At 45.8% G+C, this 26,384-nt stretch overlaps 1 protein-coding gene across 1 annotated transcript in view; it reads left to right on the top strand.

The window, feature by feature from the left end:
- ttn.2 (titin, tandem duplicate 2) overlaps window positions 1–26,384 on the top strand; it is a 150,455-nt gene that overhangs the window by 82,194 nt on the left and 41,877 nt on the right. The window contains exons 147-200 of the mRNA XM_084688466.1: window positions 96–395; window positions 524–826; window positions 1,022–1,591; window positions 1,720–2,022; window positions 2,144–2,443; window positions 2,583–2,879; window positions 2,991–3,275; window positions 3,363–3,656; window positions 3,762–4,061; window positions 4,344–4,652; window positions 4,810–5,012; window positions 5,123–5,552; window positions 5,873–6,181; window positions 6,377–6,558; window positions 6,664–6,793; window positions 6,888–7,187; window positions 7,297–7,614; window positions 7,701–7,997; window positions 8,157–8,456; window positions 8,552–8,866; window positions 9,072–9,286; window positions 9,411–9,561; window positions 9,720–10,001; window positions 10,260–10,562; window positions 10,658–10,960; window positions 11,088–11,369; window positions 11,507–11,806; window positions 11,910–12,215; window positions 12,303–12,611; window positions 12,731–13,012; window positions 13,127–13,426; window positions 13,539–13,832; window positions 13,970–16,927; window positions 17,020–17,346; window positions 17,466–17,750; window positions 17,953–18,252; window positions 18,410–18,712; window positions 18,817–19,092; window positions 19,254–19,553; window positions 19,673–19,975; window positions 20,077–20,376; window positions 20,535–20,822; window positions 20,955–21,257; window positions 21,405–21,707; window positions 21,830–22,135; window positions 22,283–22,570; window positions 22,666–22,956; window positions 23,074–23,361; window positions 23,537–24,124; window positions 24,245–24,349; window positions 24,454–24,651; window positions 24,744–25,040; window positions 25,306–25,893; window positions 26,047–26,349. Coding sequence (XP_084544592.1) covers window positions 96–395; window positions 524–826; window positions 1,022–1,591; window positions 1,720–2,022; window positions 2,144–2,443; window positions 2,583–2,879; window positions 2,991–3,275; window positions 3,363–3,656; window positions 3,762–4,061; window positions 4,344–4,652; window positions 4,810–5,012; window positions 5,123–5,552; window positions 5,873–6,181; window positions 6,377–6,558; window positions 6,664–6,793; window positions 6,888–7,187; window positions 7,297–7,614; window positions 7,701–7,997; window positions 8,157–8,456; window positions 8,552–8,866; window positions 9,072–9,286; window positions 9,411–9,561; window positions 9,720–10,001; window positions 10,260–10,562; window positions 10,658–10,960; window positions 11,088–11,369; window positions 11,507–11,806; window positions 11,910–12,215; window positions 12,303–12,611; window positions 12,731–13,012; window positions 13,127–13,426; window positions 13,539–13,832; window positions 13,970–16,927; window positions 17,020–17,346; window positions 17,466–17,750; window positions 17,953–18,252; window positions 18,410–18,712; window positions 18,817–19,092; window positions 19,254–19,553; window positions 19,673–19,975; window positions 20,077–20,376; window positions 20,535–20,822; window positions 20,955–21,257; window positions 21,405–21,707; window positions 21,830–22,135; window positions 22,283–22,570; window positions 22,666–22,956; window positions 23,074–23,361; window positions 23,537–24,124; window positions 24,245–24,349; window positions 24,454–24,651; window positions 24,744–25,040; window positions 25,306–25,893; window positions 26,047–26,349 — 18,870 coding nt within the window. The remainder of the gene's footprint in view (window positions 1–95; window positions 396–523; window positions 827–1,021; window positions 1,592–1,719; window positions 2,023–2,143; window positions 2,444–2,582; window positions 2,880–2,990; window positions 3,276–3,362; window positions 3,657–3,761; window positions 4,062–4,343; window positions 4,653–4,809; window positions 5,013–5,122; window positions 5,553–5,872; window positions 6,182–6,376; window positions 6,559–6,663; window positions 6,794–6,887; window positions 7,188–7,296; window positions 7,615–7,700; window positions 7,998–8,156; window positions 8,457–8,551; window positions 8,867–9,071; window positions 9,287–9,410; window positions 9,562–9,719; window positions 10,002–10,259; window positions 10,563–10,657; window positions 10,961–11,087; window positions 11,370–11,506; window positions 11,807–11,909; window positions 12,216–12,302; window positions 12,612–12,730; window positions 13,013–13,126; window positions 13,427–13,538; window positions 13,833–13,969; window positions 16,928–17,019; window positions 17,347–17,465; window positions 17,751–17,952; window positions 18,253–18,409; window positions 18,713–18,816; window positions 19,093–19,253; window positions 19,554–19,672; window positions 19,976–20,076; window positions 20,377–20,534; window positions 20,823–20,954; window positions 21,258–21,404; window positions 21,708–21,829; window positions 22,136–22,282; window positions 22,571–22,665; window positions 22,957–23,073; window positions 23,362–23,536; window positions 24,125–24,244; window positions 24,350–24,453; window positions 24,652–24,743; window positions 25,041–25,305; window positions 25,894–26,046; window positions 26,350–26,384) is intronic.

The raw sequence follows: 26,384 nt of genomic DNA, 5'->3' as shown, positions 1-26,384 counted from the left end.
ACAAAGTTACATCAGGTCCATCGTATATATGTCTTATAATAACTCTTTCCTCACCGCAATGCTAAACTTTAAATAAATGAACTTCTGTTTCACAGGTCTTCCTGCTCCATGCAAAGAGATTATTGCCACTGACATCACTAAGAACTCCTGCAAGGTGTCCTGGGACCCTCCAGACTATGATGGAGGAAGCCCCATCCTCCACTATGTGCTACAGCGTAGGGAAGCTGGCAGGAGGACCTATGTCAACATGATGTCCGGAGAAAACAAGGTCAGCTGGCCCGTGAAAGACCTCATCCCCAACGGAGAGTACTACTTCCGGGTGAAAGCTGTCAACAAGATTGGTGGAGGAGAGTATATTGAGCTCAAAAACCCTGTTATCGCAGAGGATCAGAAACGTGAGTAAAGTAGATATTTCTTTGTCCCTATTGCTCGATCTATCGCTTTGATACTCTCTTTGTTATCATTCTCTAATTGTGCAAGTTTTTAGTATTTTTTTGTGATCGCATTTTTTGTGATTTCTCAGAACGCCCTGACCCACCTGTTGACGTTGAAACACACAACCCCACTGCCAAGACCATCACTTTGACCTGGAAGCCTCCAATGTATGACGGTGGCTGTAAGATCATGGGTTACATCCTGGAGAAGATGATGAAGGGAGAAGATAAATTTGAGAGGTGTAATGACTTCCTGGTCCCAGTGCTGTCGTACACAGTCAGGGGTCTGCGTGATGGAAAGCAGTACCAGTTCCGTGTGATAGCAGAGAACGCAGCTGGAGTCAGTGACCCATCTCGTAGCACTCCCATGGTGAAGGCCTCTGACGCCGTTGGTAAGAATACATTTTACCAACAAATATACAGATGGTACAATTTACAACACATCTGAAATATATCTACCTCAATCAAAACAAAGCACCATTTAGAAATTGAAAGCTGCAATAGGTAACATTATAAAGTTATTGTACCTTGAAGTGCTATGGCACGCATGCATTATATCCTAAGATGTGGTTGTTTTATCCTCCCAGAACCACCCAAGGTGTTCCTGAGTGGTAATCTGCAGTCTGGCCTGAATATCAAGAGAGGTTGTGAGATCCGCCTGGATGCCTGTATCTCTGGCTCCCCCGCCCCCTCCGTCACCTGGCTGTGGAACGATAAAATCATCAGACCTGAAGCCCTCAGGAAGAGACTAGAGAAACCCATTGTCAAGAAGGTAGATACAGAGAAAGAAAAGAAAGAAAAGGAGGACAAGGAAAAGGAGGCAAAGAAAGAGGAGGGTAAAGAGGAGAAGAAAGAAGAGAAAAAAGAGGAGAAGGCAGAGGAGAAGGCAGAGGAGAAGGCAGAGGAGAAGGCAGAGGAGAAGGCGGAGGATAAGAAGGAGGAGAAAAAAGAGGAGAAAAAAGAAGAGCAGCCTGCTCTTGAAATCGAGGAGCCAGATTACCCCACCCTCAATGAGCGTTTGACCATTGATGACCGTAAAAGGGGAGAGTCATGTGCTATCGTCAGGGAGACAATAAGAGGTGACCATGGTGTCTACACCATCAAGGTGGAGAATGATCATGGTGTGGCCTCCGCCACCTGTGAAGTCAACGTACTAGGTGAGATACCCACTATTGTATACTGCTGTGTGTTATTGGGGTATACACATTTACAATTTCTTTACTTTAAATTATTATTGTTATAAAGAGTTGTCAATCGTAAAAAAATGCCATCCATCCATTATTAGATACACCTGGACCTGCTGTCAACTTCAGGTTTGAGGAAGTGAGAAAGAACACAGTTATCTGCAAGTGGAATCCCCCTCTTGATGATGGTGGTAGTGAGATCTTAAACTACACCCTGGAGAAAAAAGACAACTCCAAGATGGAGATTGGCTGGGTTACTGTGACCTCAACACTTAGGGGGTGTAAGTACCTTGTGACAAAGCTGATTGAAAAGAAGGAGTACATCTTCCGCGTCACAGCCGAGAACAAGTTTGGTGCCGGACCACCCTGCGTCTCTGCTCCACTCATCGCAAAGAATCCATTCGGTAATGTGATTTCGATATGCGTTCTACTAGTCATAATGAATACAATTCCAGAATGTGTTTGTGGTTTGTCATTTTTTGAAATCATCTGCTTAATATTGTGAATGAACAATATCTACCTCAGATCCCCCCGAGGCTCCTGAGAAGCCTGAAATAGAGGACATCACTGCTACCTCCATGCTGGTGACCTGGACCGCACCTAAAGACAACGGCAGCCCCATCCTGGGCTACTGGGTGGAAAGGAGGGAAATCAACAGCAGCCACTGGACCAGGGTGAACCGCAACATCGTAGACGACATGGAGCTCAACGTGGAAGGTCTGCTGGAGGGTCTCACCTACATCTTTAGAGTTGCTGCTGAGAACCAGGCTGGCCCCGGGAAGTTCAGCGTCCCCTCGGAACCCAAGACGGCACAGGAGCCAATCTGTAAGTCAGACAAACTTCTAGCATTCAAACCTAACCCCATACACCTCAATATAGTCTTTGAATGTCAGTTGGGCTGAAACTTGAAAGAGATTCTGGTAGCATTCCAATGTGTGAATCCTAATTCTGTTTTTCCCAACAGTGCCTCCTGGGCCACCCTTCCCCAGAGTGGTTGACACCACAGAGTCTTCTATTGATGTGGAATGGGATCCTCCTACTTACAATGGTGGAGGGGAGATCCTGGGCTACCACGTTGACAAGACGATGGCTGGGACCAAGGACTGGTCCCGCTCCACTGAGAGGCCCTGGAAGAACCGAACCTTTACAGTCTTTGGGGTCCGAGAGGGCGCCAAGTACATTGTCAGGGTGATTGCCTGTAATGCTGCTGGAGAGGGCACACCTGGGGTGACAGAGGCTGTCTTCGTCAGGGACCCTCAAGGTAGGCTAATCGGCTCAGCCGACCTCAGATAAAACAGATTGGATGTCCAGTTCTGAATATGGATGCAGTCTTAACAAAGACAGATGGTTGACACATTGTTTTGTCTTGCAGAAATCCCAGTGGTGGAGTTAGACCTTACAGTGAAGAATGGTGTTGTGATCAGAGCTGGAGAGACACTGTGTGTGCCTGCCCATGTGACTGGCAGACCTCCTCCAGACATCAAATGGACCAAAGATGACGGAGCTCCAGAGAAAGAGCGCGTTGAGGTGGAGAACGTTGGAAAGGAGAGCATTCTCCGCATCAAGAACGTCCAGAGGAAGGACGTCGGCAAATACCAGATCATTGCCTCCAATCCCAGTGGAACAAAGTCTGCCTGGACCAGGGTTGATGTGATGGGTGAGTATCTTGGGAAACGTACCTCCATTTCTTATTAAACGTTAATTAATCTTTCATGTTCTAAAACATTGTCCCCTCTCTTCGTAGATGTGCCTGGGCCTGTACTGGACCTGAAGCCAGTTGTTGTGACTCGTAAATTGATGATATTGAATTGGTCCGACCCTGATGACGATGGTGGCAGTGATGTGACTGGTTTCATTATTGAGAGGAAGGACGCAAAGATGCACACATGGAGGCAGCCAATTGAAACCGGCTCATCTAAGTGTGAGATCGTGGGCATTGTTGAGGGACAGGATTACATGTTCCGTGTTGTTGCTAAGAACAAGTTTGGCTGTGGACCACCTGTGGACCTGGGCCCAATTAAAGCAATTGATCCTCAAGGTAAGGCCAATGTCAGCCCATTTATTACAGACCCGATTATCTTTACATGTTATTGTATGGGAAGACTGGACAGGTGGATGCAATGGTGTTACCCTGTTTCCACAGGTCCACCAACCGCCCCTGAGAGGTTCCACTACACCGAGAGAACCAAGTCCTCCCTCAGTCTGGCCTGGAGACCTCCCCGTAATGACGGTGGCAGTCCAATCATTGGCTACTGGGTTGAGAAGAAGAGGCAGGATGCTGCGGCATTCGAGCTTTGTAACAAAGAGATGTGCACTGCTCTCACCATGGAAGTAGACGGTCTCGAAGAGCTGCTTTTGTATGAGTTCCGAGCCAAGGCTGTCAACCTGATCGGAGAGAGTGAGCCCTCCATCACAATGACGGTTGTGATTCAGGATGATGAAGGTATGTCCTCTACACACCTTGATCTGTTTTTGACTGTCCTCTTTGGACAAACAGGAGTATCACAAGAAGTATCAGTCAAGTCAAACCCCTTTACATCTTGTTTCAAATATGTTTATTGGGAAACAGGTCATATAGCAGTGAAATTGGTAATTGACAGCCACATGTTTCCAAGCTCCTTTACATCTTGATGGATTTGATGAAGTCTTGGACCTGGCAAAGACATGTTTAAGTCTTAAATTTCATGCACTGTGATTTCTCACCGAGTTTCTCTTCTCATTTTAGTGGCCCCCGTTGTGACAATGTTGAAGGTCTTCAAGGGTGACAACATCACAGTTAAGAAGGGAGAGCCTATTGAGATCCCAGCTGAGGCCACTGGTCTCCCTCCGCCCAAGGTGGAATGGTTCAAGGATGAGGTCCTCATTGCGGAGCCCACTGAGACACTTCTGATGGAGACAAAGGAAGTGAACAGGATGAAGGTTGACACCAAACTCAGCATTCCTGTTGCTGCCAGGAAGGACAAGGGCACCTATACCATAACAGCTTCCAATCGCTTGGGAAATGCTAGTCATACCATCACCGTCATGGTGCTTGGTGAGTACTATATTTGTTATTTTGGCATTTAGTGAAACTTGAGTTGAGTAACTCAAGTTTTCATTTTTAAAATATTTATTGTTAAAACGACCCTTGCTTAGGCCACAGCTGTATGGTTATCAGGAGGCTAATGATGTTTGTTCTCTGTTGTTTGCAGATCGCCCTCTGCCACCGAGGAACTTAGAAGTCTCCAACATCAGGGCTGAGTCTTGTTACCTCCACTGGGAGGCGCCATTGGACAATGGTGGCAGTGAGCTGACAAACTACATTGTGGAGAAGAAGGACATCAACACAGAGAACCCAGAAGAGAGCTCTGACTGGGTGGAGGTCACAAACAGCATCATAGAGAAAAGATTTGGGGTTTGTTATCTTTCATAATTGTCTCTAATTCTGGATTCACTTGTCTATAAATGTGACCCGAATCTCTGGATCTTCAATAAATATTAACTGTCATCATGTTCTTCATACAGGTGTGGAACCTTATAACAGGCAATTCCTACCAGTTCCGCGTCAGAGCAGAGAACCGTTATGGGAAGAGTGATGCCTGTGAATCAGAGGAAGTCCTGATCAAGGATCCCTTCGGTCTGCCAGGTCCCCCAGAAAAGCCCACCATTGCAGAGTACTCCAAGACCTCTATGGTGGTGACCTGGGAACCGCCTCTGGACAACGGAGGCTCTCTTATCAGTGGCTACTGGCTGGAGAAGAGGGAAAAGGGCTCCTCTTACTGGGCTCGTGTCAATAAGTCACCTGTGACCAAGAGAGGCCTGAAGGGCTGGGAGTTCCAGGTGACCCGTCTAAATGAGGGCCTGGAGTATGAGTTCCGTGTCATGGCCTGCAACTCTTCCGGTGTTGGACCCCCAAGTGGACCCTCGAACTCGGCCTTCGCGGTAGATCCTATAAGTAAGTGGGGACATCTCTATAAAAGGCCTACTGAAAATCCTCTGATCGAAGAACAGGACTTATATTGTGCCTTTAAGGGATTTTGTTTGTATTTACCAGGCATATATTAGGGAGTCAGGTGGCTGAGCGGTTAGGGAATCGTGCTAGTAATCAGAAGGTTGCTGGTTCGATTCCCGGCTGTGCAAAATTACGTTGTGTCCTTGGGAAAGGCACTTCACCCTACTTGCCTCAGGGGGAATGTACTTACTGTAAGTCGCTCTGGATAAGAGCGGATAAGAGCTAAATGACTAAATGTAAATGTAATATATTGTGTCCCCCAGCTCCTCCTGGTATGCCGGCTGCTCCAGTGGTGGCAGACAAGAATAAGCACAGTGTGACCCTGTCCTGGACTCCACCTGAGAAGGACGGAGGCAACCCTATCAAGGGCTACATTATTGAAGCTCAAGATGAGGGGACATCAGAGTGGTCCAGACTCACTGACCCAGAAAACCCACACCCCACCACAGAATTCACTGTGCCAGGCCTGAAGGAGCTGAAACTCTACCGCTTCAGAATCATTGCTGTCAATGACATCGGAGAGTCAGATCCAAGCCCCAAGACCACTGAGATCCTGGTGGAGGAGGTTCACGGTAAGCCACACTGGCTTACTTTAAAACTGTTTTGGAAATGTTGGCAATAGTGATTAGGAAATTAACACACCATCAGCCCACTAAGAATGACATAGAACCATGTTCATTTACATTTTTATCTTCTGTAAGGAGGATATCTGACCAGATGGAACTGTGGTATTGTTTTATTCTGACTTTTTTTTTCTTTTTTTTCAGTGGAGCCTAAGATCTTTGTGGAAGTGAGCGCTCATGACCTGCTATGTATCCGGGCTGGTGCTCCCTTCAAAATACCAGCTGTCATCAAGGGACGACCTGTTCCTAAGGTGACATGGGAGTTTAATGGACCAGCCAAGACCCACAAGAAGAACCGCCTCCACACACTCCCTGTGGACTCAGAGGTGAGATCAGGGATAAACATCTTAAGCCACTGTAGCATATCCAAAATGGATCTTATTCTAATAGTTTAATTTCCACAACAAATGAGTTTCTTCCCTGTCTTTCAGGTTGAGTCTACTGACACCACCTCGGTCATCACTGTCCCAGAGAGCAAGAGGAACCACTCTGGCAGGTTCACCATTACAGCCAAAAACAAAGCCGGACAGAAACACGTCAATGTCTTTGTCAACGTCCTTGGTACGTCCTTCTACGATTTATTGTATTAGGATTCTTCACTTCTTTTCAGTCAGTCAGTTACAGAAATGTAAACGTCTCTTCATCCTGTGTATAGACGTACCTGGACCTCCTAAGGCGCTGAGGGTGACAGACATTGCCAGGGCAACCATGAGGCTGATCTGGAAGCTGCCAGATAACGATGGTGGGGAGAGAATAAAGAGCTACTTCATTGAGAAGAAGACCTTGACGAGCAAAGCCTGGACCACGGTTAACCCTGCGTGTGCCAGCCAGGCCTTTGTGGTGCCAGACTTGCTGGAGGGACAGGATTACCTGTTCCGCGTGCGGGCTGAGAACCGCCTGGGCTTCGGACCCTACACTGTGACCACTGAGCCTGCCAGGGCCAGAGACCCCATCTGTAAGTAGCACAGATGTGAATCATTCAGATAAACACTCAGCCTTGTTTCAAACAACATCTGGCCTTAAGTGCTTATCAGTAACAAGAAACCATGTGTCTTTCATTTCAGACCCCCCTGACCCTCCAACCCATGTCAAGGTCAACCTTGTGACCAAGAACACTGTGACACTGACCTGGGTTCCTCCCAAGAACAATGGAGGTGCTCCTGTCAAACATTACATCATTGAGCGTCTGAGCTGGGACACCAGTGGCAAGGAGAAGGAAACATGGAAACAATGCAACAAACGTAATGTGGAGGAACTGACCTTCATTGTAGAGGACCTGAAGGAAGGTGGCGAGTATGAGTTCAGAGTCAAGGCTGTGAACGAGGCAGGCCTTAGCAGGCCCTCTGCCACAGCTGGACCACTCGCCATCAAGGACCAGACATGTAAGTGACAGTTTTTGAATCTGACATTGGAAGCTCATACATTTCAGTGTCAGGCATTTCACCTTTTTCGTTCTCCCTTTTTCTAGGCGCTCCATCCATCGAGTTAAGAGAGGCCCTGGACGGAGAGGAGGGTTGTGATGTTAGCCTTGTAGCCAAAATCCAGGGCTGTCCCTTCCCAACTCTAACCTGGCAGAAGGCCGCCCTGGATAAGCCAGATGTGAAGGCTGCTGTTCACTATGATCAGCACGTCAACAAGCTGGTGTCTAACGACAAGTGTACACTGCTGATACAGCAGTCAAGGAGAGATGACAGTTCCCTCTACACCATCACTGCCAGCAACAGCCTGGGCACAGCCAGCAAGGATATTAAACTCACTGTACTTGGTAAGTATGGTGCCTTCAGAATTAAGCTCATGTTTATGATATTAAAATGATATTACTGTGTCTGGTGACTAAACAGTGTAAGTTTATGACATATTAATATATTTATTTTGATGAAGATTACATTATAACTATTGTCTGTATTTTGTTTGTTTTTTGCAGGGCGGCCTGGACCACCTGTTGGACCTATCAAGTTCACTGAGGTGTTTGCAGAGAGGATTGGGTTGTCATGGAACCCACCCAGGGATGACGGCGGATCCAAAGTGACAAACTATGTTGTTGAGAAGCGTGAGGAGAGCAGGAAGTCATGGGTTCATGTCTCCAACGACCCTAAAGAGTGTGCCTACATCGTCCAGAGGCTAACAGAGGGACACGAATATGAGTTCCGCATTATGGCTCAGAACAAATTTGGAGTTGGACCTCCACTGATGAGCGAGCCTGAGAAAGCCAGGAATCTTTTCAGTAAGTTAAATGTGTTCACAGAGTGTACAACTTGTCTTACATAAATTAATTTATCAAACCAAGTTATTTATTTGCCAATCTTCCCCTCTGTGCAGCTGTCCCTGGCCAGTGTGAGAAACCCACAGTCACAGACGTATGCCTGGAGTCCATGATCGTCAACTGGGAGGAGCCAGAGTATGACGGGGGATCGTCGGTGATAGGCTTCTGGCTGGAAAAGAAAGAGACCACAGGCAAGCGCTGGAGCCGAGTGAACCGTGACCCAATCAGGAGCTCGCCTCTCGGTGTGAACTACGAAGTGACTGGTCTTCTGGAAGGATCACTCTACCAGTTCAGAGTCATTGCCATCAATGCAGCAGGATGTGGCGTGCCCAGTGTGCCCTCTGACCCCATCCTCTGCAGAGACCCCATTGGTAGGTCAAATGCAGTGTATATAGGCTACTTTATACAGTGTGCTGTCTTGGTACATGATGCATTATCTAGGCATTTATGGATTGATGAATGGGAGAATAGCATAGGATATATATCTTAACAAAAACTATTTTTCTCCCGTCATTGTGTACAACATTATTTTTGGCCCTCTGACATGACATTCTGTCATTTTGATTCTGGTTATAGCTCCCCCTGGTCCTCCCACGCCCAAAGTGACAGACTGGACCAAGTCCACTGTAGATCTGGAATGGATTCCACCTCTGATCGATGGTGGATCTAAGATCACTGGTTACTTTGTTGAGTTCAAAGAAGAAAAGAAAGAGGGAGAGAAAGAAAAAGAGATTAAGGCAATGTTGGATGATGGAGAGGAGAAAGAAGTGGAAGTAGAAGAGTGGGAAAAGGTAAACACACCCTATTAAACTATCTCTCTCTTCAGTAATCTGATTACTCATGCAAATCTCAGGAAGTAGTCCACAGAAATACTGAAAAGCGCATTGAACTGACCGACTGTCTTTCCTACTCTAGGCCAAAGATAAGGAGATCAGAGGAACCAAGTTTGTGGTGAGTGGGCTGAAGGAGCTGGGGCTGTACCGGTTCCGAGTGAGAGCAGTGAATGCTGCAGGAGTTGGTGATCCTGGAGATGTTTCTGAAGTCATTGAGGTCAAAGACAGAACAAGTAAGTGACAGTTAAGAAAAAAAAAAACGGTAATCGTCCATTTTGCTACATTTTAGAAGTGTAGATCACACAAACACCTTTACAGTATTACATGTTCCATTAGTCACCTATAGTATAGATATACAGTCTAACCTCCTTACCATCTCCTTTTAATTTAGTTCCCCCAGAGGTAGACCTGGACGCCACAGTAAAGGAGAAGATTGTGGTCCATGCTGGTGGAACGATTCGTATCATTGCCTATGTGTCTGGCAAGCCGGTTCCAGAGATCTCTTGGAACCGTGATGACACGGATCTGCCTAAAGAGGCTGCTGTGGAGACCACATCCATCAGCTCTGCGTTGGTCATTAAGAACTGCAGGAGACACCACCAGGGCATCTACACACTGACTGCAAAGAATGAAGGAGGCGAAAGAAAAAAGGCTGTTATTGTGGAAGTTTTGGGTAAGTGGACACAGTATATATATATATATATATATTTTTTTTTTTTAATTATTATTATTATTTTTTTTTAAATAGTGTAGTATGTAAACAGTTCATGTTTGATGTATCATATGAGGATAATGTTAGGTGTGAAAGAAGAGTTTAACTATCATTTTAGATTTATGTTTAATACCATGAGACAAAATTAAAGTATGTTGAAAATAATAAATAAATAATTGGCTGAATTATACTTAACTCATGTTACTATTTGTCTCCTAGATGTCCCTGGCCCAGTGGGTCTGCCCTTCTGTGGAGAAAATCTCACCAATGACTCTTGCAAGCTGACGTGGTCTTCCCCCGCGGACGACGGTGGCTCTGCCATCACCAACTACATCATTGAGAAGAGAGAGTCAGACCGTATGGGCTATACCTCTGTCTCCTACACTGTCACCCGCCACAATGCTGTGGTCCAGGGTCTGCTGGATCAAAAAGGCTACTTCTTCAGAATTGCTGCTGAGAATATCATTGGAATGGGTCCTTTCATCGAAACAGACAAAATGGTCCTCATAAAAGATCCCATCTGTGAGTTCCTCAACCATTATACAATAGGTGTATATCCTGTGAAATTTGATATGGATCATTTGTTCAACGGTGTCAATGTTGTGTTTGTTCACCAGCCATCCCTGAGCGTCCCGAGGATCTGGAAGTCACATCTATCAACAAGGACTCCATCAGCGTTGCCTGGAGACCGCCCAAGTACGACGGTGGTTCTGAGGTCACCAGCTATGTGCTGGAGGCTCGTCTGATCGGAAAGGACAACTTTTCACGCATTTCAGAGGACCCACTGATGGACAGAAAGTTCACCCACGTGGGGTTGAAGGAAGCCTCCACCTATGAGTTCCGCGTTAGCGCAGTGAACCAGATTGGTCAGGGCAAGCCCTCCTTCTGCACCAAGCCCATCACTTGCAAGGACGAAATTGGTAAGTTGCAATGGACAACTGTGTTACCCTTATACTATACTGAAGCATCCTTACAATTGTAAATGTAAAATATTTTGGAAATTGAAAATCCACAACAACAATTGACCATGTCTTTGTCCCTCACCAGAACCTCCAACTCTGGACCTTGACTTCAGAGACAAAACTATAGTGCGTGTTGGAGATGCTTGCACTCTTCAGGGTCGTTACACAGGCAAGCCAGCACCCACCATCACCTGGACCAAGAACGATGAGGAGCTAAAGGCTGAGGATGACGTCTCCCTCACCAACACCACAAGGACCTTGAGCCTGACCATCAGCAAGGCAAAGCGTGAACACAGTGGCAAGTACACTGTAGCTGTGGAGAACATCACTGGAACACGCAAGGGATTCTGCAACGTCACAGTTGTTGGTAAGTCACTAAAGCTGGCAGGGTTCAGGTATTTTATATGCCTATTTGGGTCTCTACTTTCCTTCATCTTGATTACTCGAGAATGAACATCACATTTGAGATATGGGTGGTTGATTAGTCCTTCCTTGGTTCCTCAGATCGGCCCCAGCCTCCGGAGGGCCCGGTAGTGTTTGACGAGGTGTACAGGAACTACATGGTGATTTCCTGGAACCCTCCTCTGGATGACGGCGGCTGTCCTATCTCCACCTACATTGTGGAGAAGAGAGACACCAACAGAGAGCTGTGGATGCCTGTTACATCATCATGTACCAGGACCTCTTGTAAGGTTCCCAAGCTGATTGAGGGACGAGATTACATCATCAGGATCTGTGCTCAAAACATTTACGGCATCAGCAACCCACTGCTGTCTGCTGAGACGAAGGCTAAGGATGTCTTCAGTAAGTTAGCAGATTTCCTGGACATGGGGAGATATTTGATTTTAGTTTTTTATTATAACCACCAAAATACCCATTTGTTTTCTTTAAATTTTCCCCATCTCAGAGGTTCCGGATGCTCCTACACAGCCTGTAGTGAAGGAGATTTTCAAGGACACTGTCTTGCTGACCTGGATCCCCCCTGCAGTTGATGGTGGCAAGCCCATCACCAACTATGTCGTTGAGAGGAAGGAGACAATGTCCAATAGGTGGATACGTGCTGGCAAGGACCGTATATTCCCCACACCAGAGTACTGGGTGCCAGACCTCCTCCCGGGATGTGAATATGAGTTCCGTGTCATGGCAGAAAACGTTGTTGGAGTTGGCGATCCTAGCCCTTCAACTAAACCTATCTTCGCTAAAGATCCAATTGGTAAGTGACATTGTAGACACCTTAATTTCACATGGAATTTTCCTGTTTGGACAATTCTAAACAGTCTATTATTTCATCACTCCACAGTGATTCCAAGCCCACCAGAGCACCTTGAGGCCATAGACAATACCAAGGAGTCTGTCACTCTGTCCTGGAAACCTCCTAAGGACTGCGGCAGGGGAAAGATCTTCGGTTACTTGGTGGAGTTCCAGAAAGCTGGAGATGAGGATTGGCAAAAAGTTAACCAAACTCCAGATTCCTGCCAGGAGACCAAGTTCAAGGTGATCAACCTGGAAGATGGGTCCCTGTACCGCTTCAGAGTGACGGCTGTGAATGCAGCCGGAGAGTCTGAAGCAGCATACGTCAAGGAGCCAGTCAGAGCACTGGACAGGCTTGGTAAGTAATTTAGTTTTTTTTTTTTTATATCATTACATAGGTTCTTTTATGGTATCTGTAATAATAGTATTTGGTATTCACTTGTGGAGTATATGTGTGAAAATTCTCATCATTTGCAGAACCCCCGGAGCTCCTGCTTGAAGCTGGTATGGCCCGTGAGATCAAAGCCATGGCAGGAACCCACATCAGCTTGATTGCTGGCATCAAGGGTATCCCCTTCCCCAAGGTCACCTGGAAGAAGAACGAGGCAGATGTGCCTACCAGGGCTGAAATTGAGGTCAACCAGACAGGAACCAAGCTTCAGATGCGTTACTGCAACCGTGATGACTGTGGTGACTACACCCTAACTGTTGAAAACGCAGCTGGCTCCAAGACTGCCACCTGCACCGTGCTTGTCCTCGGTAAGCCTCCGACTGACTTGATGAGAAAGAGATTCCAGGGAGATCTGGACCTACAATTTCAACAAGCATGACAATTATATTATGTAATACAAAAATGTATTTGCACTCCTTTAGACAAACCTGGCCCTATCCAGCACCTGAGGATCTCTGAGGTGAGGAGCGACTCTGCCTACATCTCCTGGAAGGATCCGGAAGACAATGGTGGAGCTCGAATCACCAACTTTGTGGTGGAGAAGAAGGATGCTGCAGCCCCACAGTGGGTGCCTGTGTGCTCCTCCTCCAAGAAGCGCAGCATGATGGCCAAACATCTGATGGAGGGCACCTCCTATTTCTTCCGTGTGGCCGCTGAGAATCAGTTTGGCAGGAGTGAATACATTGAAACCACCAAAGCTGTCAAGGCCATGAACCCTCTCTGTGAGTATCGGAGCATACAGGCCAAAATGGCTTGTACGGTAAATGTCCAGTGTAATATCCCTTCTGTATTTTCATAACCAACTTGAACAATGTTGTGTTTGTGTCTTCTCAGTCCCACCTGGACCACCAAAGGACTTGCATCATGTTGATGTGGACAAGACAGAGGTGTGGTTGGTTTGGAACTGGCCAGATCGCAATGGTGGAAGCGACATCTCAGGATTCCTGGTTGAGTACCAAGAGGAAGGAGAGAGAGACTGGATTGTCTTCAAGAATGTCAGCATCCCTGAGAGTCATGTGACTGGTTTAGAGGAAGGAAAGACCTACAGGTTCCGTGTTAGAGCAGAGAATGCCGTCGGCTTGAGCAGGCCTGACACCACTCTACCCGTCCTCTGCCAGGAGAAACTGGGTAAGACATACTGTTCAAAGCACATGTCATTTTTCATGAATTAGTCCTGTTATATGCTTTTACAGTCATATAACAGGACTTTATAATGTCATATAACTGTCTTGTGTGTCTAAAATGTGTATATCTATTTTTTTCAGTGGCTCCTATTGTTGAGATGGATGCAAAGCTTATTGAGGGCATTATTGTGAAGGCAGGAACCACTATCAGACTCCCAGCCATAATGAGAGGTATTCCGGTGCCCACTGCCAAATGGTCAATTGATGGAACCGAGATCACCACAGAAGGCAACATCAAAGTTGACACTGACAACTTCTCCACTGTCCTGAGTGTCAATGAATGCACTAGAAACCACACTGGCATCTATCTCCTGACTGTGTCCAACCCAGCTGGTACCAAGACCATGGCTCCGAATGTGACTGTTTTGGATGTGCCTGCTGCTCCCATTGGACCAGTTAACATCCTGGAGGTAACCCCTGATTCCATGGTGATAGACTGGCGTCCACCTAAGGATGATGGTGGAAGTCCTGTCATAAATTACATAGTTGAGAAGAGAGAGTCTAAGAAGGAGACATGGGGAGGTGTGAGCTCTGGCAGCACAGCCACCCAGCTTAAGATAACCCGTCTGCAGAAGGGGGTTGAGTATGTGGTGCGTATCCGTGCAGAAAACAAGATAGGGATTGGTGCACCTCTAGAGAGTGCACCAACTGTTGCACAACACTCATTTGAGGCACCGTCACATCCAGGCAAACCAAACACATCAGACATAGCAGAGGATGCTGTGACTGTGGGTTGGACCATGCCACTATTTGATGGTGGTAGTCCCATCAGTGGATACATCATCGAGCGTCGACACAAGGGTGGAAAATGGATCCGTGTCAACAAGACTCCATGCAAGGATCTTAGATACAGAGTACTGGGGCTCTTTGAGGGAAATGAATATGAGTTCAGAGTTTTCGCTGAAAACATTACTGGTTACAGTGGACCGTCTCCTACCTCAGACCCATGCAAACCATGTCGTCCAATCACAGTCCCTGGACCTCCAGTTAACCCTAGAATCAAAGACTACAGCAAGTCAAATGCAGACCTGGTTTGGATTAAGCCAAACAAAGACGGGGGCAGTCCTATCCTGGGCTACATTGTTGAAATACAGAAAGCTGGTGCACCTGAGTGGGAGAAAGTAAACAAGGATAATAACATTAAACTGTGTGCCTACACAGTGAAAGGTCTGGAAGAGGGCTTAGAATATAGATTCCGTGTCAGGGCCTGCAACATGATAGGAGATGGAGAGTCAAGAGACATCCCCCAATCCGTTGTTGCACAGGATATTCTCATCCCTCCAGAGATTGAAATGGATGCTACATGCCGTGACCGTCTGACTGTCCGTGTCGGACACAACATTAACATTATTGGCTATGTGAAAGCCAGACCTGACCCTGAGATCACCTGGAAGAAGGGCGAGACTGTGCTGGAGACGGAGAAGCGCACAACCGTTATTCTCAATTTACCTGTTGTTCAACTAAGAATCAAAGAGGCAACTAGGGGAGACCACGGCAAATACATTCTGAGGGCCAACAACTATAGTGGTGAGGCCGAAGCTATAATCACTGTGAATGTTCTGGACAGGCCTGGACACTGTCAGAACCTAAAGTTAACATATGTGACCAAATCATCTTGCATGGTAAACTGGGATAACCCTGAGGACAATGGAGGCTCAGAGATCACCAATTACATTGTTGAATGTCGTGAACCCAGCCTGAGGTTGTGGTCCATGATCTCCTCAGATTGCTCAAACCGCATGGTTAAAGCCAAACTTATGGAGGGTCACGAGTATTTGTTCCGTGTTTGTGCTGTGAACAAATGTGGCCTTGGACCAACCACTGAGACAAAAGTACCAATCCTCGCTATTGACCCCATTGAGAAGCCTGGCGAGCCAGAGAACTTCCACATTACTGACATCGGAAAGAACCATGTTTTCCTGAAATGGAGAAAACCCGACTATGATGGAGGTAGTCCCAACATTTCATACAACCTGGAATTTAAGACTAAAGATGCTGAACAATGGGAAGAATTGAACCCCGATCTTCTCACTAGCACATTTTTCATGGCTGACAAATGCACAGAAAAACAGATTTATCAATTCAGAGTGCAGACTTGCAATGAGGGTGGAGAGAGTGCCTGGGTAAAGACTGGAGACGTTCTCGTAAAGGAGGATATTCAGAAACCCGTGCTTGACATGAAGATGGTTGGCACTCTTGTGGTGAAGGCAGGTGATTCCATCAGGTTTGAAGCAGGCCTGAGAGGAAAGCCTCAGCCTGAAGTGAAATGGGCGAAAGACAGGTCCACAGGAGACAACCCCAGGATCACCGTAGAAACTGGCGCAGACTACTCTAAGTTCCTTATGATCAAAGCGAAGCGCTCAGATACTGGGAAGTATGTGGCCACTGCTACCAACTCTGCAGGATCATTCACCGCATATGCTTCTGTCAATGTTCTTGACATCCCCGGAGCCGTGAGGGATCTGAAGATTTCAGGTATCTCTGTAGACAAGTGCAGAGTGGTCTGGGATCCCCCAGAGGATGATGGCGGATGTGAGGTCGACAGCTACATTCTGGAGAAATGTGAGACCAGGAGAATGGTCTGGTCCACCTACTCTGCCTCAGTCGTCACCAACTACTGCAATGTCACTCGCCTGGTGGAAGGAAACGAGTACATCTTCAGAGTGAGAGCAGAGAACAAGATGGGAACCGGTCCAGCTATTGAGAGCAAAAACGTCACTGCCAGGACTCAGTTCAACAGGCCTGGTCCCCCCGAGGCACCTGAGGTCACCAAGATTGGCAAGGAGGAGATGACTGTGGTTTGGGCTCCTCCTGAGAGTGACGGTGGCAAGTCCATCACAGGCTACATCCTGGAGAGGAAGGAGAAGAGAGCAGTTAAATGGGTCCCAGTTACCAAGAGTCCCATCTCTGAGAGACGCTTGAAAGTGACCAAATTGATCCCTAATCATGAGTACCAGTTCCGTGTCAAAGCAGAAAATGAGGTTGGACTGGGAGATCCAAGCAAACCATGCAGACCAGTGGCAGCCAAAGATCCAATTGGTATGTTTTTCGAAACACTGTATATGTTGTATTCATTATTCATAGGTATACATATAGTACTTACAAAAACGTTTCCCCTTTTTTCAATCCAGAACCCCCTGGTCCTCCTGGCAGTCTGAAGGTTGCGGACAGCACCAGGACATCCCTTACCTTGGGCTGGGTCAAGCCTATGTACGACGGTGGAGCTCCCATCATTGGCTACATGGTTGAGATGAGAATCAAGAGTGAAATTGACCCTGAAAAGCCAGATGAAGGATGGAAGAAGTGCAATACTGGTGGGCAGCTGGTGCTTACCGAGTTTTCCATTCAGAGTCTGGATGAAAAGCAGGAATACGAGTTCAGAGTTTCCGCTCAAAACCAGGTCGGTATGGGCCGTCCTGCTACGCTAAAAGAAGCTGCTTCTCCCAAGGAGGTTCTGGGTAAGACACTGTTTCAGTTGATTGTATTTGATCTTACAGAATCTCCATTGTTAGGTTTGAATGATTGTATATCATTTTAAACTAATCTGATTCCTGCGCCTCCTGTTTCTTACCTGCAGAGGCCCCTGAAATTGACCTTGATGCCAGTCTGAGGAAGGGCTTCTCTGTTAGGGCAGGGTGTCCAATCAGACTGTTTGCCACAATCAGAGGCAGACCTTCCCCCAAGGTGACCTGGAAAAAGATTGGGGTCGACAACGTCGTGAGAAGAGGTCATGTGGACCAGATTGATACCATGTCCTTCCTTGTCATCCCTGAGAGCACACGGGAGGACTCTGGCAGATACTCTCTGACTCTGTCTAACTCTGCTGGGGAGAAGGCCGTATTTGTCCGTGTGAAAGTACTTGGTAAGTAACTGATCAATTGGTTTCCTAAAAGCAATAGGCTTTTCAATAAATTATGTGAATGAAATACTTGTTTTACTCCTTACAGTGTAATAAAATATACAGGGAATAATGCACATTTTATTTGTTCAGCTATGGAGGAGGTGTTCCTTTTCTTTTGCCGTTAGTTGGATTCTTTATTGACAAAACCTAATCTAATACACAGATACCCCTGGTCCTGTTGGAGACCTGGAGGGTACTGATGTCACCAAGACATCTTGTCAACTGGCTTGGTTACCCCCTGATAATGATGGTGGCAGCCCCATTCTGAATTACATGGTTGAGAAACGTGAAGTTGACAGGAAGACATGGACGAATATCATCAATGACCTGAGGAAAACAAGTTTCAAAATCACCAATCTCACACCAGGCATTGAATACTACTTCCGAGTTATGGCTGTGAATAAGTATGGCATTGGCGTTCCACAAGACTCTCCCAAGTCTTATCTGGCAGTTGATCCTATCAGTAAGTGTTATAGCATATCTTGTATTCCCTCAAATGTAGGAGGTGTTGTCACCTTCTGTCCCTCAAACAAATAATACTAAACACATAGTAATAGCCTGTAGTTTCATTGAGTTTTCTTTGTTTTTTCTCTTGCTTCACACACCTATGATTGTTACAGGTGAGCCTGACCCACCCAAGAAGATGGATGTGTTGGAAATTACCAAGAACAGTGCCACTCTGGGCTGGCTGAAGCCTCTAAGAGATGGAGGAGCCAAGATTAATGGATACGTTGTAGATTACCAAGAGGACGGCCAGCCTGAAGATAAATGGACACCATACTCTGTGGTCAAAGATATGACAATTGTGGTGGTTGGACTGAAGGAAAGCACCAAATACAAATTCAGGGTCGCAGCCAGAAACTCAGTTGGGGTCAGTCTTGCCAGAGAAGCTGAGGGAATCTTTGAGATCAAGGAACAGCTGAGTAAGTAACTTGTTTCCTTAAAAAAATGTTCACTGAATAACAATGAAAATAAGAAATGTCATAACTGTCGATTGAATTAAAACTTTTTTTCTTATTGTTTTTAGTGCCCCCGAAGATCATCATGCCAGATATAGTCACAGCACGTGCAGGAACAAAAATGGTGATCGAAGCCATTGTGTCTGGAAAGCCCCCACCATTCTGCAAATGGAAACAAGGAAGTGAGGATGTGCTGACATCTGACCGCCTATCTGTGCAAAAAACCACAACCACTTGTATGCTGACAATCAAGAATATAACCAGGCGGGACAGTGGTTACTACAGTCTGTCTGCTGAAAACAGCACAGCCAGGATCAACCAGATCCTTAGAGTGGTCGTCATGGGTATGTTTAAACAAAAAGCTGTCACTCATATCACAATTAAGGGTGTTCTGATCAAATAAGCACATTTCCAGATAACAGAGAATTACTGAATTGTACTTATCCTTCATCACTGTTAAAATGATACCTATTAAGGACCTGTGTTGTACTATTCCCTCTACCAGACATTCCTGGGCCACCTGAGGGTCCTATTGAGATTAGTGAGTGCGACATCGATGCCTGCACCCTCCTGTGGAACGCCCCTGCAGAGGATGGTGGCACCAACATTACCAACTACATTATAGAGAAGTGTGATGTATCCAGAGGAGACTGGTTGACTGTTTCTGCTTCCTGCACTAAGACCAGTTTCAGGGTGACCAAGCTCACCCCTGGAAAGGAGTACGGCTTCAGAGTCCGTGCTGAGAACAGGTTTGGCATCTCTGAGCCTATCTACTCAGAGAAGTGGATCGCCAGATATTCCTTTGGTGAGTCTTATGAAATAAAATATATTATAATAAATTATGTCACAAAGACATAAAACTGGAAGCGCATGCACGTTACATTTAGATTATGGTGCTAATTTGACTACATTTTCCTATTCCAGACCCTCCAAGTGAGCCAAGGAACCTCAACATCAAAAAGATCAACAAAGACTTTGTGATCTTGAACTGGGAGAAGCCATCGAGTGATGGTGGCAGCCCCTTGACCGGCTACTGCATCGAGCGCAAGGAAAGGAACAGCCTGTTGTGGGTGAAGGCTAACGAGTCATTAATCCGTTCTTTGGAGTACACCTGCTTCGGCTTGATCGAGGGTCTGGAGTACACCTTCAGAGTGTCAGCTCTGAACCAAGCTGGCCAGGGCAAACCTTGCAAACAGTCAGAGTTTATCACCGCAAGAACTGCAATTGGTAAGTCCACACTAGTAAAAAAAAAAAATAATACTAATGAAAAATGCTACAAGTTGCAGTTATCAGACGGGGACTGAGAACCATATTTTGCTATCGTTTAGATCCACCTGGCAAGCCCGAGGCCATGGATGTTACCAATAACTCAGTCTCATTGGTCTGGAGTCGTCCCAGACATGATGGAGGCAGCAAGCTGATTGGCTACTACGTTGAGTTCATGAAAATCCCAGGGGAAACATGGACTCGCTGCAATGCCAACTGCCAGAATGTCCAGAAGGAGGACTATGTGGTGACAGGGCTGGAGGAAGGAATGCAGTACCAGTTTAGAATATTTGCCAGGACTGCCATCAACATCAGTTCACCCTCTGAACTCTCAGACCTCATCCCTGTGTTTGCTGAAAATGGTAAGGCATACAAACTCCCAAATGATCTTGGGCTTTATTATATATATTTTTTCTCTAGAACTGTGAATGCTCCTTTTACTTTGACATTCAAATATGAAACTACAATGTTTGTGGTGAAGGGACAGTGTGACATCATGTTATTGTTTTTGTTTGTTCAGTTCCACCTAGAGTTGATACTGGCATCAACATGAAGAACTTAATTGTGGTGAAAGCTGGAGCCAACGTCTGTATGGATGCTGAGGTGTTTGGTAAGCCTCTGCCCAAGGTCAGCTGGCATAGGGATGGTGCCCCCCTGGCCATAGTAGAGGGCATGAAGAGGACCCAGAAGAGACATGTGCATCTCCTGGAGCTTTTCTGTGTCAGCCGAAAAGAGTCTGGAGACTACACTATCCATGCTGAAAATATTAACGGATCCAAGTTTGCAAGCATTAAGCTAAAAGTTCTCGGTAGGTAAAACTAGTAAACATATGCCATATTTAGATGAAAGATTATATTTAAATGAACAAAAAATCTTGCTATTTCTGACTATTGTGTTATTTATTATAATTAGTAACAACAAATCAATGTATTTTCCTCAGACAAACCAGGCCCTCCTGCCTCAATTAAGATCGGCAAGGTGTTTGCTGACCGTGTCAAACTGAGGTGGGAACCCCCAGTGGCAGATGGTGGGTCGGAGATCACCAACTATATTGTTGAGAAACGAGAGACTAGCAGGGCAAACTGGGCCCTGGTAACCTCCAACATCCACGGCCAGCTCACAGACTGCACCGTAGAGAAACTTATAGAAGGTCATGAGTATCAGTTCCGTGTGAGTGCTGAGAACCAGTATGGCATTGGAGACCCAATCATGACTGACCCTGTCATGTCCAAGAACCCATATGGTAGGTTCCAACTGATCCGTATTCGTAAAGTTAAAACAATGTTATAATTATATAATATTGTATATATTATACAATATAATAATGTTATAACAATTAAATAAGTCATTAAAAATAAAACAACCTTCCTGTATGTGTGTTTAAATGTAGATGTTCCTGGACCTTGCGATCCTCCAGTCATCACCAATATCACTAGGGACCACATGACTGTGAGTTGGAAGGCTCCTGCTGATGATGGTCGTGCTACTATATTGGGTTACATGCTGGAGAAGCGTGAGTCTACTGAACTTGCCTGGGCTAAGGTTAACCGCAAACCAGCGATTGACAGGACTATCAAAGCTGGTGGTCTGACAGAGGGTTCAGAGTACGAATTCAGAGTCATTGCCATAAACAAAGCCGGTCTGGGAAAACCCAGTGATGCATCCAACGCTGCCCTTGCAGTGGATCCTGTATGTAAGTAAAATCCAGTGAATAATGACTTTGGCTCTCATTCAGAAACGTAAAGTCAATAGAGTTAATCATCTACCTCAGATAATTCAACATTTTAATGTTACTCTTGTCCTGAAACTATGCAGACCCTCCTGGACCCCCTGCCTTCCCCAAGGTGGTTGACTCAACCCACAGCTCTATCAGCCTGAGCTGGACAAAGCCCGCCTATGATGGGGGCTGTGAAATCATTGGCTACCTGGTGGAGTGTAAGAGAGTTGAGGCTGAAGACTGGAACAAGTGTAATGTTCCCCAGAAACTCAAGGAAACCAAGTTACTGGTTACGGGTCTCATGGATAGTTATGAGTACCAGTTCCGTGTTACAGCCGTGAACAAGATTGGTTACAGTGAGCCCAGTGACGTCCCCGGCAACCACACGCCTAAGGATATCTTAAGTATGTTATGAATGCTAAACATATCATTTGAATATAATTCACTAATATTGTACATTGTTTTTCTCTGCAAGGCCAGAAAATGGCCTGAGAAGTGCTCCTTGTCATCCATCATGTTGAGAGATTTCAATTTTGTATTGTACTTCTTAGTTGCTCCTGAGGCAGAGCTTGATGCAGATCTTCGCAAAGCACTGGTCCTCCGTGCTGGTGTCACCATGAGACTTTACGTTCCTCTGAGGGGACGTCCTGCTCCCAAGGTCACCTGGTCCAAGGTGGATGCCAACCTGAAGGAAAGACAGGGACATATGATCAAGACCTCTGAATGGGATACTTTCCTGTACATTGAAGATATAAACAGATATGATGCTGGAAAATATGTTCTGGCACTGGAGAACAGCAGTGGATCCAAGTCTTACACTATTGTTGTGAAGGTTCTAGGTATGATTTTCTGGTGGCTTCAGAATTTATGAGATTAACCCACAGCTAGATCAAGCTACTATAATCCAGAATCTCACCTAATGTCTATTTTACAGATTCACCTGGACCACCCCTTAATCTGATTGTAAAGGAGACCTCCAGGAGTCATGCCTGCATCACCTGGGATGCCCCTCAGATTGACGGAGGAAGCCCAGTAAAGAGCTATGTTGTTGAGAAACGTTTAGCAGAGAGGAAGGCATGGACTTGTGTTGCTGCAGAAAGCCCCAAGTCCTCCTTCAGGATCACCAATCTTGAGGCAGGTCAAGCCTACTGTTTCAGAGTTCTGGCTGAGAATGCTTATGGCATTGGAGAGGGTTGTGAGACTGCAGGCATGGTCAGGGCCTCAGGTAAGAGTTTTTTTTGCAGTATAAGTTTGTGTGGTATATCAAAGACCTGCTTGATGACATACCGTTTAAGTGGACATCATTGATCAATAATAATTGTATATGATATCCGTGCTACAGAACAACCTGGGCCAGTGATGGACTTCAAGCCACACCTCATCACTAAAGACTCCTGCACCCTGGGTTGGAAGAGACCTGTCAGTGACGGAGGAAGTCATGTCACTGCCTACGTATTGGAGGTGAATGAGGGAGAAGACAAGTGGAAGCAGCTCATTAAGTCCAAGACCCCCACACATAGTGTGACTGATTTGGAGGAAGGGAAGGAGTACACCTATAGAGTCAAGGCAGTCAATGAATCTGGAGAGGGCCCACCCACCGACATTGTGGTGCTGGCTAAAGACCAGATAGGTGAGTGCTATAAGACAGGGATATTTCATTTTTTCATCATAATTGAATTGTCTCCTGTCTAGTACGAAATAGGAATGTTGAAGTATGCTTTGTATCAATTTAAACATTGGACATATATATTTGCTTTAATAGCATTGAGGATAGCATTGATTAACCTGCACTACCCTATTTTTAGTTCTGCCGGACTGTGACTTGAGCGGCTTGCCTGACCTGTGCTATGTGGCAAAGGAGGGGAGCACCATCCGTATCCATATCCCTGTCATTGGCAAGCCAACTCCCTCCGTCCTGTGGAAGAAGGGTGACCTCACCTTAGGTGATAGTGGCAGGATGTCTGTGGAGACATCTGGTGGCGTAACCACACTGCTCATCCGTGATTGCCAGAAAGGAGATGCTGAACAGTACACCATCAATGCGAGGAACAGTGGAGGAGTCAAAGATTGTAAGATTAAACTCAAGGTGGTGGGAAAACCAGGAATACCAACAGGACCAGTCAAATTTGATGAGATCACTGCTGATGGCATCAATCTGGAGTGGGGTCCACCAAAGGATGATGGCGGTTCGGAGGTATCCAACTACATCGTGGAAAAGAGGAGGACCACAGATAGCAAGTGGGCTACTGTTGCCTCAGCTATCCAGAAAAACGCCATGAGAGTGACCAGACTTCATGATGGCATTGAGTACATCTTCAGAATATTTGCAGAGAACAAATATGGGATTGGAGAGTGTCTCAGATCTGACCCAGTGATCGCTCAGCATCCATTCAGTAAGCTTTTAGATATATTTAGAAACAAATTACCCCTCATAAACTATGATAAAAATGTATTAATGATGATAAAATATACAGATACTGATCACTCATTTGAATAACTTCCCTTTATACTAGATGTCCCTGAAGCTCCAGCTCCTCCTGAGATTGTAAGCATTCGTCACGAGTCAGCCATTCTGACCTGGGAGGATCCGAAAGACACTGGAGGCTCCCCTATTACTGGTAAACACATACAGTAGAAAACATGTTATTGTTGTTGTGTATCTCCTAGCAGTATTTACCATAGTACTGTAAGACACACTTAAATTGCTCTGTGTCATCTGCAGGATATCATGTTGAATTCAAGGAAAGGAACAGTTTGATGTGGAAGAGAGCCTCGAAGACCCCACTGAGGGTGAAGGATTGCAGAGTGACTGGCTTGATTGAGGGACTAGAGTATGAATTTAGAGTGATGGCCATGAATATGGCTGGGCTAGGAAAGGCAAGCAGGACCACTGAACCCGTGGTTGCTCTGGATCCTATTGGTAAGTCCCAATTTACTGATCACATCAATAACAATATATTGTCACAAGTGTCTTGATATATTATCTATCACCAATCTGATTTCCACTTGTAGATCCTCCTGGCAAACCTGATGTGATTAACGTGACGAGAAGCAGTGTAACACTAATGTGGACTCCCCCCAAGTATGATGGAGGACATAAGCTGACTGGTTACATTGTGGAGAAACTGGAGGCGGGAGAGAAGGCCTGGATGAAGGCCAACCATGTCAACATTCAGGGCTGTGCTTTCACTGCAACAGATCTCATAGAGGGCTCAAGCTTGGAATTCAGAATAAGAGCAAAGAATGCAGCTGGTGCTATCAGTGCTCCCTCTGAGCAGACTGACACCTTGGTGTGCAAGGACGAATATGGTAAATTGAAAAAGTATTTTACCTTACATACATAGAATTATTGCCCATGAACCAATTGTTTGAAGTTTGGCCTATATATAAAACGCAAGGGCTTGGTGATTAACAGAGCTGAATTAGATCCCTTCTTATAATGGTTGTAAAATAAAAACATTGCTACAAGAAGAACATGTAATTACATTTCAACAGCACACATTCTGCATGGATTGATTAAATTAAATCTTAAGGACATGGGAACTCAATTATTTTCTGTATTCACAACTCACAGAGCCACCAACTATCACCATTGACGCTGAGATGAAGGAAGGCGTGTCTGTCAGAGCCGGTGGCACCATCGTGGTATGTGCTGCCAGCATCCTCGGAAAACCTCCACCCACCACTGTGTGGTCTAAGGCTGGAAGAGAGTTTAAGAATTCAGATATAGTCCAGATCACCAGTACTCCTACATCTTCCACACTGGCTATTAAGTATGCCAGCAGGAAGAACACTGGAGAGTACACCATCACAGCCAGCAACCCCTTCGGTATTAAGGAGGAACATATTAAGGTCAAGGTTTTGGATATTCCTGGACCTCCAGGCCCCATTGAAGCCAGCAGCGTTTCTTCTGAGAAGTGTACATTGACCTGGTTGCCACCAGAGGAGGATGGCGGTTGCACCATCAAGTCTTACAGTCTTGAGAAGAGAGAGACAAGTCGTCTACTTTGGACAAAACTGGCTGAAAACATAATGGACTGCAGATATGTTGCAAGCAAGCTGATTAAGGGCAATGAGTACATCTTCCGTGTGTCAGCTGTGAATCAGTATGGCACTGGTGATAGTTCTCTGTCCGGCCCAGTCAAAATGGTTGATAGCTTTGGTAAGTTGGAATATGTTGCCTAAAAGGTTTTTGTTATAACTCTCGACTTCAAGTTAAAGCCTGACATGTTACTTGCCACCATCATTTAACATTATTCACACAAATATATATAATCAATGTTTCTTACTGAGATGTGCTTGTCTGTTCCTCTAGGCCCACCAGGCCCACCCTCAACACCAGAAGTCGACAATGTGAGCAGGAATGCTGTTACAATTTCATGGAAGAGACCAGTAGTGGATGGCGGAAGTGACATTAGAGGTTACAGTGTAGAAAGGAAAGAGAGAAAGGGTATGAGATGGGTGAGAGCTTGTAAGAAGACCGTCTCTGATCTCCGCTACAAGGTCCAAGGCCTAACTGAGGGAGTTGAGTATGAGTTCAGAGTGACAGCAGAGAACAAAGCTGGCTTTGGAGTGCCCAGTGAGCCATCTCAGCATGTAATGACCAAGGACATTGTCTGTAAGTAAAAAGCAGTCTATTCTATTATATCATTT

This window comes from Hypomesus nipponensis, chromosome 23, assembly GCF_054491055.1.
Source record: "Hypomesus nipponensis isolate SF chromosome 23, ASM5449105v1, whole genome shotgun sequence".
Lineage (NCBI taxonomy): Eukaryota > Metazoa > Chordata > Actinopteri > Osmeriformes > Osmeridae > Hypomesus > Hypomesus nipponensis.
The sequence above is the reverse complement of the archived record's forward strand: the minus strand, read 5'-3'. Positions and strand labels throughout refer to the sequence as shown.